This window comes from Lepisma saccharinum, chromosome 7 (genome assembly GCF_977018435.1).
Source record: "Lepisma saccharinum chromosome 7, izLepSacc3.1, whole genome shotgun sequence".
NCBI lineage: Eukaryota > Metazoa > Arthropoda > Insecta > Zygentoma > Lepismatidae > Lepisma > Lepisma saccharinum.
The window spans coordinates 63597071-63611559 of record NC_139235.1 but is presented as its reverse complement, the minus strand read 5'-3'; the positions used below and the strand labels follow the sequence as shown (position 1 = coordinate 63611559).

General features: G+C 36.6%; 1 protein-coding gene across 1 annotated transcript in view; it reads left to right on the top strand.

Annotated features, from left to right (window-relative positions):
* Window positions 1–481: 481 nt before the first annotated feature.
* LOC145989878 (developmentally-regulated GTP-binding protein 2) overlaps window positions 482–14489 on the top strand; it is a 32807-nt gene continuing 18799 nt past the window's right edge. Inside the window, exons 1-3 of the mRNA XM_083125350.1 lie at window positions 482–698; window positions 5642–5799; window positions 6330–6500. Coding sequence (XP_082981476.1) covers window positions 635–698; window positions 5642–5799; window positions 6330–6500 — 393 coding nt within the window. The 5' untranslated portion in view covers window positions 482–634. The remainder of the gene's footprint in view (window positions 699–5641; window positions 5800–6329; window positions 6501–14489) is intronic.

The window sequence follows — 14489 nt, the reverse complement described above, 5'->3', positions numbered from 1 at the left end:
TTACGCACTGATTTCATACAGTGTATATGATAATTACGTTCACATTAACTACATTAGGTAAAACTTACCGTATCTCCAAAAACATATTCACAAGTATCAGACGACAGAAATTCAAAATTTACGGAAGCAGATCGACCGGATGAAACTACTTATCCAAATTATAAATTAAATATTGTGTAAATGAAAGAGTTGTAGAATACGTACATTGCTGGTACTATTTGTCAATATTACACGTATTCTACTCACATTCTCGCAATACAATTTTGTAGAAGAAACAGTTCGTGAATATGGACATGAATTTGACTTCAGCCGGTTCGCGAGGAACAGTAGAAACACAGAATACTAACTACGGTCAACCAATCTCCCATAAGACTGAAACAGCCCTGCTGGCTCAGCTCACTCTCACGTGAGATCATAGAATAATAGTTGGTGACATCACGTAGTTCACAAATGATTTTTGCGCCACTGTACGGACGGTTACTGTACTAAACGTACAAACCTATTTCTAACCTGTGCTCTATGATGAGTTCATCTTCTTTGGACCATTGTCATATTCTGTGAAACCCTTGCATGCAATTACCCATCGTGATTTATTTAAATGCATTTTGTATGTAAAAAGAAATAAAATATCATTATGGGAATCCTTGAAAGAATATCTGAAATCGAGAAAGAGATATCAAGAACACAGAAAAATAAAGGTAAGCTAACAAAATGCATTTTCCTCGATCTCACCTTATAATATCCTTCGAGGACCTCATAGTTATTGATATAATTATTTAATGCTGCTATTTAACTTGTTGCAATAATGGACATATGGTCGTAATATGTGAGTATTGGAATTAGGGAAGTAAATGACACAAACGTTGGACAGTCACATAAATTTTAAATGTGATAATTTCACTTTTTGATTTAATAGAAAGTGCAAGGATTGTCGATGTTAACAGCTTGGTAAAATTTCAGTAACCACCAAACGTCTCTAATTCCCTTATTTTCACATTGTTACTTACGTATTCTGCGTTCATAAGGATTCTTGAAGGTTTTTTTTTTTCCAAGCAAATAATCTCAATTTTAGACATATAGAGTATTTTTTTTTGTTCCCTTTCGCTTGCGTTACACGCGATATGGCGGAGAAATCTTGACTAGCGTTGTCCATGATCAGTGGTTATGCAGTGTTGCAACCTTCTTCATAGAAAAATACCTACTTTCGTGTTACTGATTTTGTATTTCTTTCCAGGTTCGAAAAACGCACGAACCATGCACGGATAGCCCCACAAACGATTGATAAATAGCCCCACGTACCATGCACGGCAAGGTTAGGTTAGGTTCTGTTAGGTTAAGCAAACATAGTTAAAATTGTGGAGCGATTTTACAATACCGGACCCTTCTCCAATTTCATTCATATTTCGCATACTCACTAAATTAGGGCTCCTAATCACGAATCTGAAGTTAAAATTTGGCGCTCACATGTCAAACTTGCAAAATAATAGGGTCAGTCATCGCAACCGACAATGCACAATTGCTCATTATTTATCACAAGATTTTCCGTTTCGAATACTTAAAGAACGAAATATATATATATATATATATATATATATATATATTCCTGATATTACTACGACCCTAAAATTTAACTATGTTTCCTAACCTAACCTAGCCTAACCTAACCACATGACAATGGTTCGTGGGGCTAGCATCAATGGTTCGCAATTATTTTGCAATTTCTAAATCCTGATAATACCACGACACGAAATTTTAACTATGTTTGCCTAACCTAACTGAAACTAACCTAACCACGCATCAATGGTTCGTGGGGCTAGCGTCAATGGTTCGCAATTATTTTGCAATTTCTAGAAGTTTCCGACAAATTTTAACTTCAGATTCGTTATTAGCAGGCCTCAATTAGTAAGTATGCCAAATATGAAGAAAATCAGAGAGGAAATAGCTTTTTCCAAAGCAAAACTTACGGAAAAATGGACATTAGGCCTACTTCCTTCCTTCAAAAGACACCATCTTCCTCACATGAACAACTGACGAACTGAAGGTCTCACTTATCGCACAACACTTTATCAACCTTCTTGTGTACTGAATGCAATGTAGCGAATAACGGGTCTCACTTATCGCAAAACACTTTAGCAACCTTCTGAATGCAACATAACGAGTTGCGAACGTCACTTGTTCACATGAGAAAAAATGGCTTTTTCGTTGTTTATGTATTGACAATCACCGTGATAATTCACAACGCTATTTTACAACTTCTACACGTTAATTTACAATTTCTACACGTGACCACCAAATCTTAACTGCAGATACGTGATCAGGACTCCATAATTAGTGAGTATTAGAATTATTAATGAAATTATGCCTTTTTTGGTGTTGTAAAATCCCAACATTCTACACGTTATTTTGAAAGTTCCACACGAGAGTGCCAAATTTTAACTGCAGGTTCGTAATTAGGAGCCCTAAATTAGTCAGTATGCAAAATATGGACAAAATTGGAGAAGGGTCCGGTATTGTAAAATCATACCAAAATTGTTTTTTAAATTTAGAATTTTTTTTGGGTTCGAAAACCCCACGAACCATTCATAAATAGCCCCACGAACCATTCACGGATAGCTCCACGAACCATTCACGTATAGACCCACGAACCATTCATAAATAGCCCCACGAACCGTTCACGGATAGTTCCACGAACCATTCATGAATAGCCCCACGAACCGTTCACGGATAGTTCCACGAACCATTCATGAATAGCCCCACGAACCATTCATAAATAGCCCCACGAATCATTCATAAATAGCCCCACGAACCATTCATAAATAGGCCCACGAACCATGCACGGCACGGTTAGTTTAGGCAAACATAGTTAAAATAGTTTTTTAAAAATTTATTTTTTGGGGCATTCCAATTCCTTCACAATTCCATGGTGAATTACAAATTCTACTGGATCTTCAACGCCGTGCAATTTCACCACACATCCTGTGCACGTCATGTTGTTGCAAGTTCGTAATCAGAAATGATGAACAGTAACGCATGTTTCTTTACGTTCTACAACTGTTACACAGTTACAAAACTGCATATTTGGAAACACTGACCGGTTGTTACGTCATTAAACGCACACAAAAATTTGGTTCACGTAGTAGACGGACATCAAGGGAACAGCTTTCGTGCATCGGAGTGAAATTAATGACGAAAATTACATGATTTACCGGGAAAAAAATTTAAGGGAGGGGAAAACACACTTCCAAGACTGTTTGTAAAGTATAAATAAACTCATTTCGGTAAGTACTTTCTCCTGTAAAATTGAAGAAATATGTTTTGCGGAAACTAATATTTTACCAAAGTTTACTATCCACAAACACGCTTCTTCATTTATACCGAAGAAACTACAAAGCCGGGAATCAGATTTCTTCAAATATACAGGAGAAAGTACTTATGGAATTGAATTTCTATGTAATTTCGGAAGGTCGTAGAAGTGTTTTCTCACATTTTTCAATGTATTTGGCTGCTAATTCATGTATTTTTTAATAATAATGTCCGTCCGATGCACGAAAGCTTGCATTTCCATCCATGTACTTGAACCGGATGTTGCAAGCATCTGATGACATAATCCCCGGTAAGTGTTTCCAAACACACAGTTCTTTCACTATATTGCCCAACCTAAAGCAACCTAACCTAACCTTACAATGATGGTGCGTGGGGCTATTGTGAATGATTTTTGGTGCTATGCGTGAATGTTTTTTGGGGCTATGCGGGAATTTTTCTGTTCAGAAAGTTGAAACACAACGCTAGTCAAGATTTGCCCGCCATTTTGCGTGTTCAGGAAGCGAGAAAAAAACGAACAATAATTACTTGATATGTCGACAATAGATACTAATTTCGTTAAAAAAAGCGAAATCCCTTGTTAAACAATCTTTCGCAATGCAGAATAAGTAAGTATGAATGTCAACAATTACAGAATAAACGAGTTAGAGCCGATTCCCGGCATTGACAGTTTTACCGAAACTACTTACAGAAATTAGTTCCTCTAGGATTGTTGAACATCTGGAAGGTGTTTTCTGTCATGTGGCAATGTGTCAAGCGTAAATTCATTATTTTTGTTGAAAATTAATTCTCCGATGCACAATAGCCTTTGCCGCGTACACCTTCGTAGAATATAGAATGTCGTGATTGTTTTTTGTCGATGTTCATTGGGTACGCAGTGTTTCCAACCTTCTGTGTTTCCAACCAGAAATACAAACACAGTTAAAATCCGTTGATCCATTCATGATAGCCCCAAGAAACATTACATAACGTTAGGTAAACATAGTTAATCGAATTTTAACTATGTTTGCCTAACCTAACTAAACCTTACTAATGTGTCTTGGGGCTATCATCAATGGTTCAACACATTTTAACTATGTTTGTATTTTTTCGGGTAAAACTATAGTATAGGGGTGACGGATTTCTTCAAATTTACAGGAGAAAGTACTTACGGAAAACATTTTCTGTAGCGTTGTGGAAGTTCGTGAATGTAGTTTTGATCCATTTTAATGTGAATACATGTTGTTTTCTGCGAAAATCTCTGTCCGACACGCTGTTATCTGCCGCCATTTGCTCTCTGCACGAGAACACAATCTTCCGTGTGTTAGATGATGTAACCCTGTAGTCAATGTTTGAAACTCGCCATGTTTTCACTAGAACATGACATGTCGAGTATTTTTATTTTTGTTATATTTTTTAACTATGCTTGCCTAACCTTAATTAACCTAACCTAACCTTACGGAAAATGGTTTTTGGGGCTAACGTCAATGGTTTGTGAAGCTAACATCAATGGTTTGTGAGGTATTCGCATAATTTCAAATCCGGGCACGAAAGTAGGTATTTTCCGGTGAACAAGGTTGCAACACCGCATAAATCGACAAAACACTCGCACAACGCACGATAAACCAGTACACTGTCGCCATAATGTGTGTTACAGAATCTAAATAACAAGCAACAGTAAGTACTCGTAAATGTAAGAAATAGACATTATCTTAGTTAGAAATACATTATTTCACTGTAGGAAATGTTCCGCATTCCAAAATAGTATGTTAGCAATGTAAAAATGTGCGAAATATATGATTTATAGGTGTCACCCCCATACTATAGTAGTACCTTTTTTCGGTTAAGAAGGTTGGAAAGACTGCATACCAAATGACAAAACACAGGCACGACGCGTGATGATCTATGAAGGTGTACGTGCCATATTGTGTCTTATGGAAGCGCAAAAACGAAAAGAAAGAAGTAGTCGTAATGTGAAAAATTGAAATTACTTTGATAAAAAAAATGTGAATACACCTTAAAGATTGTTCCGTGAAGCAGATACATAAGTACGAATGTTTAAAAGTGACGAAACAAAGAAGTTTTTATATATATACTATATATATATATATATATATATATATATATATATATATATAACAAAGAAGTTTTTATATATACTATATATATATATATATATATATATATATATATATATATATATATATATATATATATATATATATATATATATATGCACACACACACACACACATGTCACAAGTGTTAACCAATGTTTGGACTTAGATAGAGAGTGAGAGAGAAGGAGAAGGAAAGCTTAGATTGATTTCTTTTTTCTTAGCGACTGAGTACCATTTAGGAGTGTTGAAAGCGAAACTTGCAAAGTATAGAGCCCAGCTTCTTGAACCACCTAAAAAGGCAGAAAAAGGAGACGGTTTTGATGTCCTGAAATCTGGTGATGCAAGGGTAGCCTTGATAGGGTTTCCATCTGTGGGAAAGGTGAGTTGTCTTCATTTATATATATTTTTTTAAGTATTGAAATATATATTGCATGGTAGTCAATTGGAAATCCTGACTGATCACAGCATTGTAATTATACCTCAGTTAGCTCCTTGCCCTGCGAATGACCAACCCTATTGCATATGTTGGTAGAACTCAGATCAATCTACTTTCAGTAGACACAGTTCACATTTACAAAAGTTTCAAGAAAAAATCAAGTATTGTCTACATAATGAATTATATTTGAAATACAATATAGCTGTCATATATAATTTCTTATCCATTTTTTAAATCTTGATGGTGCAGAGATCATCTTTGAGAAGTATCAGGTAGCATGATAATATTCCATCGCCTTTAAACAGACAAGATTTATAACGAGGTCAGGCAGTTATGTTGACTGGCAACATATTTTCTTCTCATATTACATTGAAATTTTTTAACCTAATGAAAGCAGAATGGAATGTTTCACCACTTGTATTTTTTTTTTTATATATATTTAAGTCACCTTGATATAAATTGTAATTTTACAGTCCACCCTCCTCAGCACATTAACCACTACAGAGAGTGAAGCGGCATCTTATGAGTTCACAACATTGACCTGTATTCCTGGGGTCATTGAGTACAAGGGAGCGAACATTCAGCTGTTGGATCTGCCAGGAATCATAGAGGGTGCTGCACAAGGGAAAGGTAGAGGAAGACAGGTAATGGACGTAACAAATGATTTATTACATGAACTTGAAATAAGACTGAATCAATCCACATAAAAAAGAAAAAATGTTTCCTGATTAGCCAAAAGTGTCAGAAAAGCAAAGTAAAATGAACCAAATTTATCAAATCTGTATCGTAAAAACAAAAGTTATGGAGAATGAGGTTGAGGCAAAGTGATCCAAATTGTAATGCTCAAAAATTATTTTATCATGTTAGTATTTTTTTTAAATGAGTAATTCTTTTATTATTTGATGTAAGGAATTTTGAGAACTTTAGACTATCATTATAGTGCTAAGGAAAACACTAACCTGACAAGGTAACACTTGATTATGCTCTTATGCCACAGATAGAGCTGTCCAGCAATTGCAGTTAGAAAAAGTATCCATTTTGAACTTTGAAATGGTGTTCTTTCATTTTTGTATCACCAGACCTATAGATACTGAACTCGGGGTCAATGACCCACTGTACCCTCTGAAGAATTATGTTGATTCTTTCTTTAATAGATAGATTTCGATGTTTTACGTAATATAAAATTGGTTTCACCGTGTGGAAAACACAAATAACGGGGATATGTTATCCCAAAATATGGCCTGTGTAAGTAAAAACCTACCATCTTAGAGTACTTTCGCTGCTTTTTATTAGTAAAACAGTTTGTATATACACTCAAATAGCAAAAGAACACTTCGGAAATTGCTACCAGCCCCAAACGTAACACTCATACCTAAAGACATAAAATTATGGCTGCTCTTGTCAGGGTTGCCCCACGTGGGTTTTTTCAGAAAAACCCACTCAAAATGTGTGTTTTCTCAGCAAATGTTGTAAATTATTGCTTTAAATAATTGTGATGTTCTAGAATTGTCAAAAGTTTGAAAAAACTTGTAAAGTAAAGGCTTACCCAAGCTTATAATACTCAAAATAATTAATGTGGTACAAGTCACAGTGGGTTTTTTCATGATATTTTTCTGAAATCATGCTAGAAATAGACTTTTAACAAGAAATAATACAAACATATATCCAAGAAACAAAAAAAAACAAAAGGGTCTGAAATATTTAGATAAAACATTGAACGAACAAAGCTTATAATTTTGAAATGTGGTAGCACTTTAGATATCAGTCACTTCCGTATTTGGGCAAGCCACATAGTTTCACCTGTGACGATCAACTTTTACAATAAATTTTTCCATGTATAAAACATTACAAAGGAGAATTGAGTACATTTTATTGAAATGTCATGAAAGTAATATAAAGTTAACAGTGGTATAATTAAATCAAACACTTTTCAAATGATTCATTTCATTTCTCAAAATTTAGTATCTGTGCAAGTTTTCTGTTTTCTTTCCAATGCCTTGCACTGAGACAGTGACCCTTCCTTTCCTCCATTGCATTGCTTGAACGTAAGGGGTTGCTTGCCCATGTAGGATAAATGTTATTTGTGGTTAGCAGCTCTATATCCAAGAAGTCGAGCACACTCATAATCTACCACAATTTCTTTTTTTTTCTTTTCTTAAAAATAGGGTGTTTGGGGTACTCAAGTAAATACAATGCATACATATACTTTCATATTTTTACAATTTTTGACATTTTCAAACCTTTTCAGAGACTACAATTTCGAGCTTCGTGCATAAAACTTTCAGGAGCATTGTGACAATATTTGCACTGTAAATTCACAATAAAATTATGGAAACATAATGCACGATTTAGGAGGAGCAGTGGTGAGGTGGATGGGCAAAGAAAGACAAGTCATCTATTTAGTGACCATGATAACATGTTTCTGCAGCTAGAAAACTTGACAGACTGCAATGGTATTGCATGTGAGTGAAATTGAACAATGTGTTTCAAGATGGTGAATGAAAAACTGATTTTCCTCATGTTGCACACACGCTCTATACCATGCTCTCTTTTTCCCCAAAACTGTCTGTCTACAATACATTTTCGGAGTATAAGGAACTAAACCCAGTCATTGTAGATAATCCGTCGGCACGCAATTTTGCAGTAAAACTTTTAAAATTATATTTCAGAGTTTAGGAGAGGAGTGGTGGTAAAATCGCAAACATACATTTTGCCATAAATGTAAAGCTTTTGAGTTGCAAGATAACTTAAAGGATTGGTGTCATATTGTATTTGAGAAAAAAATTGTCACCATGTTTAAAGATGGTGGACGATTTAACATGCCTTGAGAGAGCTTTAAGTTATGCAAATATTTGAGGTTAGATTTTCGTAGATTAAGAAAACCAAGTCTCGACTACGTTAGAGCATTACTTGAGATTTAAGTTTTTTAAGAAAAACTCTGTAACATAGTGTGTGGTTTAGGAAGGATGGGGGGAAGTCACCAATTTCGAGACCATGATATCTGTAGCACATGTAGAGTTTTTAAGCTGAAATTCATGTTGAAAATAGGTAGACCCAGGGAATGATTTTATTTTTTATTTGCATTTGTTGAAAGCATTTCAAGATGGTGGATGAAAAATTGATTTTTCATATTCTGAGGTAGCTCCAAATTCTGATGCCACTTTCAATTATTTGCTTAAACTACATTTTTGGACATTACGAAAAGAGACTTAAATATTTTAGGGCATTTCTTAAACTGTGGTGTGACATAATTTTTTAACAATATATTGCATATGTATGTCGGGATCCAAATGGGGCCACTAATGTTTTGTCCATGGGAACTGTTAGTTTCATAGCAACCAGATATTTTGGAGGATGGATACGGTGTTCCATTTGGATGAAATCAGTCAAGACAAATATGTCAGCCTTATAATTTGGCATGGTTAATACACGGAGGAGATAGTTAAACTTGAAACGTCCACAAAAATAATGGGAAAACAAACTTGTGAACAAACTGCATTGAAGCAGATTTAAAAGTGTGTGTGAAGCTACCATATGTTGTGTAGTAGGTATAGGTAAAGTTCCCCGTGCATATAGCACTGTGCCATGAAGGCACATTCAGGAGATATGGGGGTAGGGCCCAACATATTCTTGATTTCGGCCATTTTGGAGGTGATATATGATTACAACCAAACTCTGGCTGCCTTTACCCCCCAGGATACATTGATTTTAAGCTGGGTGAGTTCTAGAGCTGCTTTATGCAGGGACAAGACCGGAAGAATTCTGACCTTAGATCACCACACCCACCCCAAAATTTGAACCTGGGTCTTCTGCATGGCAGTCAGCCAGCCTGTCTACTTTTTTTTTACATTTGTAATAAAAGTAATACCCCTAAGCACCAAGATATTTGTGTAGATAATTTAAATACTGTCCAGGAACCCTTTTTTCTGAATGAATTTAAATACGGTCCAGAAACCTTTTTTCCAGATGAATTTAAATACGGTCCGGGAATCTTTTTTCCGAACCAATTTGAATTCGGTCCGGAAACCTTTATCCAGGTTCAATTTCAATACGGTCCAGGAACCATTTTTCCCGAATTAGTTTAAATAGGGTAAAAGTTCTGTATTGAAATGAAACAATATGCAACTTGGATCGATTACGAACCTGACGATAAACAATTATCCACTTGTGAGCATGAAAGAATAATCCAGGTGCTGGCTGCCCCGAGAATCTAAGGTACAAGGTAGAAATGAGCGAAACGCAAATGCTGCAGTTACGTTACCTCTCTCCATTTAGCCCCATTCTCTTGCGCGTGTTCCTTCACACCTCTGGCAACACTACCTGTCCCTGTTGTGATATCTGCTGGGCAGCTCCTATTGGCTGCAGTTCCTGGATCGGATTCCAGAGCAACACGTAACGGGTTTGTTTGAGCTCCATGTGACGCCATGCTAATATAGTCCATTGCATTATGTACAGTAACTCTTCGACAAGGGAGTTTTTAAACCTGGCCCACGAGAGAACAACAGCGTTATTATTTATTCCCTGTGCTACGCTTTCTACAACAGCAGCGTGACATTCCAATGTAAAATGTACTTGCGGACATTCTTAGAAGACAACTTTTAATCGGTCAACCCTGGCCCAGGAATTGAAAATAATTTTAATTCCGGACTGGGAGAGAAAATCAGCAAACATAAATGAGTTCTAGACAGTGTATAACCTTGTTCATATTTAAAGCATTTCAATTAGGTCCAGGAACATTTTTCCGGATCAATTTAAATACTGTCCGGGAACCTTTTTTCCGGATAAATTTCAATTCGGTCGAGAAACCTTTTTTCCCGGAAGAATTTCAATTCGGTCCAGGAACCTTTTTTTAATGTAACAATACGCAATTTGGACCGAATTTAAATTGTGCGAGAAAAAAAGGTTCCAGTCCTGCAGCAGAACCCATAGAATTTATGGGTTCCTGGACCTTTAACAACCCTGCTCTGGCTATGGGACGTGTGCAGGTTTGAGTCTCCTGAGATTTCGGCCTGTGTATGAGACTGGTGAAGACTCACCATCATAATTAAATTGGGGAGCTACGAACGAGTAGCGTAACCCCATCATGAAAACCTACGACAATGACTGGGGGTTCGTTGTGCTGACCACACGTCACACCGTAACTAGTTAGATGATCTCCCACCTCAGTGTAGGGTCAGTTGGGAGTGTGGCCGGCAGTCTGTAGGTAGACCTGCCTCAATGGTCTGTTGTGGCACGGGTTATGTATGTTTGTAATTTAATCATTTCAAGGTGTGAGACCTTGATTGTCAGTTCTTAACTATGTTAACAAAAAATATTAAAGTTTTTGACTCAGTGAACTAAAACAATACAAATTAAATGTTCCAATATATTACTATCAAGGAGAAATGTATTTCATTTTAAAAATACATAACCTGAAAAAACCAATAAAACCTAATTTTGCCTGGGTTTTATCTAAAAAAAAACCACCCGGGTTGTTTTTTTTAAAAAACCCAGGCAAAATGCCAACCCTGGCTCTTGTGGAATGTTTTGTTGGGTGCTATATTCACTTGCACAAAGTCTTGGGGCTGTTCTGTTTTATGCTAGGTAACACCCTAAGGTAAAATATGTACTTTTACGTCTCGGTAACACATCTGCACGAGCTAAAATCAATAAAAAACGTTTATAGACAAAATACTTATCATAAACCATGCAAAATAGTTCACTTTCTCGAGGGGGTTCAAAGGGTGAACTCTTGAAAATTCCAAAAAAGTTTAAAAAAAGACCACTCTTGGATGACATATTGCTTCCATCCTGCATTTGGTAGGTGGGGAGCTGGGAGAAATATAATTAAAACATTAATGTTTGGGTAATAAAAGACACGGTTGTAATTAGACCTAAGTGAGGTACTTTTTCAATGAAACTTATTTGTCTTATATCGGTAGCCTCTACAAGTAAGTTTCATGGAAATATTTACTTACTTGCTTACTCTAATTAAAACTGAGAACGTGAGGAAAATTTTGAGATGTATTCCACTTCCCCTCCATGCCCTGTGACAGTGGACGTGAGAAATCCATGAAAGGTAAGTTTTTAAATGTGTTTTGTGCATATGTTTTTTTCCTTTTAGGTCTTTAGACAGCTGAAGTGGCAGGCGAGATCATATTCAGACAAAATAAATTTTACATTCAGTGCTCCTGCATCCAGAATCTCTTCTCCATAGGCTCCAGCCTCCATGATGAAGTGGTTAGCACAGCATGCTATGACACCAGGGGTTGCAGATATGAATCCTGGCGTGGGTTTTCTTTGTTAGTGTCAACATCATCATCCTTTGCCATTTCCTGCCTCTGGCTGGGTTGGCATAGAAGTCAAGCCTATCCATTTTTTCCTGGTCTTCCACCACTCCTCTCTTTCCATGGTGTTCCAATCTTGTCGTCTTCTAACACTCTCCACTATCTGCTCTTTCCACCGACATCTTGGTCTCCCCCATGGTGGAAAGACTAGAAGGTGTATGCAACGCGATCGTGAAAACTCTCCCTCCTGATGCATGACATCATCTTTGTTGTAGGAGCGGGTCCCGTTACTCTGTAGGCAGGGAAGCGTTCTTCGGGAAACAAAAACATTTCATTAGCTTTTGAAAATTTGAAGGGAATATTTAAGAAAGCATACACCTTTTGAAGTTCAAAATTGACCTCTAAAATGTTTTGAAGAGCATGATTTCTTACTTCTCACATTTTACTGTGTAAAGTATTCCTTACTAATTATAACCTAATGTAAGTTGTCGTGGTTTTCATTAGCGTAGCGTGAAGCATCCTACTGCATAGTTTCTAGTTGCATTTTGAGTGGTGCATATGCGACCTAGTTACCGAAGGATGCAAGTTCAATTCCCTGTCTGGGGAAGGGAATCCAATTGTACTGACCTGCATGAGTTTGGATGTCTCACAGATGACTGTTGTGTCTGAATAATTTCAGTATGCTGATTTCAAAAATGAAATCCATTTTTACCCATCATGTCTAGTTTCTTTCAGCCTAGTAGTTTCGAACTATTAAGTGGGAGGAGGCAATCGGAGGCTCCGATTTCTATTTAAAGTAGCATTTCTTTATTTTAGATTAATTCCAACGTAGATTAAATTAATTAAGAAAAAGTTATTTGGAATACACTAGACAAGACCGAAGTGAAAAATCTTCTTGCATGTAAAACAGTGCAAGTGAGTTTCACAATAAATTGTGTGTTCGGCACCTCCGTGATGGCGTAGTTGTAACATTGCCGCCTTGTAATCAATGGGTCTCGGGTTCAATATCCCGTCGAGGCACATTGAGGGTGGTTCGGATCCCACTTTATACTGTATGTAAAGTCCAGATTAACCTATCTGTGAATAAACTGGACTGGAATAAACTAGAAACAGAAATTGTAGGATATATATATATACCCTATTCGTTAATACTGTAAAACTTTTTACATGCTAATCTCTAATATTATCAGGTAGATCTGCATATACATATGTGGTAATAAATTACATGAGCAATATTAATTTGAACAAAATAATAAACTGTTATATTTATAGAAGTTATAAGACTGAAAACAAGGAGAAGAGCCAGTCATTGCATTCAAAAAAGTTTGGCAAATACGGGGCAAATTTTGACTTTTGTCTTTTACGTGTTCCATGAAATTTTCGTAAGTAGAAATTTTATTCTGAGTACAGTTTTGAGACTTTGATGTGCAAGATACCTCAATTGAGCTAACGAGCAATCAGAAACTCTAAAACTATTTTCTGATAAGTGGCTCTGATAATTGACACAACTCTTCTTGTGAGTGAAGGTTAGTTGAAGATTTGTATGAACTTAAATTTTTCTATCGCATTTTCAAAGTTTTCTCCAACTTTGGCCAAAATGGGTCCAAAAACACATAGGCTACACACACGGCGAGTGAGAAATAGAACAGAAAAATCATCCATGCCCGTTAGTGGCACCAACTACGTATGTGCAACACTGTTACTGTACATGCACAACTGAAACGAAAGCAACACTTTTTTTTCTCAGACAAATTATCTGGTAAAAGGAACAGTGTGATGTAATTGAGTAGCATGCCAAGAACCTCAAAAGATATTTTAATTCAAGAATTGAACCTTGCTCAGTCTATGCCCAACCTGAAAAAATGTAATCGTAAAGTTTTTGTTTATTTCACTACCTACCACCTATCTTATCCACCTATAAATTATCAATAGTTTCCTCATTCCAAATCGAAGGCAGTAATTCACTACTCTTAAATCTGGAAACTAAACTATTGATAGAAGGTTTATTGTCAAGAGGTTGCTGGCTTGTTGTTACGTACTTTTGCATTGTGCTCCAGCCTTGAAACTCGCAGGAAAATAAGCCGCACTTCACATTTGTTACTAAGATGACGTCAGAGCTGTGACGTCCCGCTAAGAGCCATGCGCATGCATGCACCTGTTTAGTCTTTCCACCATGGGTCTCCCCCTTGGCCTTATTCCCACTCCTTGTGCATGGTTAGCTCTTACTGTTAGTCTTTCTGCATCCATCCTCTTCATGTGTCCGAACCACCTCATCTGTGCCTGATCTAACCTGTCCTGAAGCTTCACCACACCCACTGTCTGTCGGATCTCCTCATTCCTTATTCTATCCCTTTTAGTCTTCCCCAA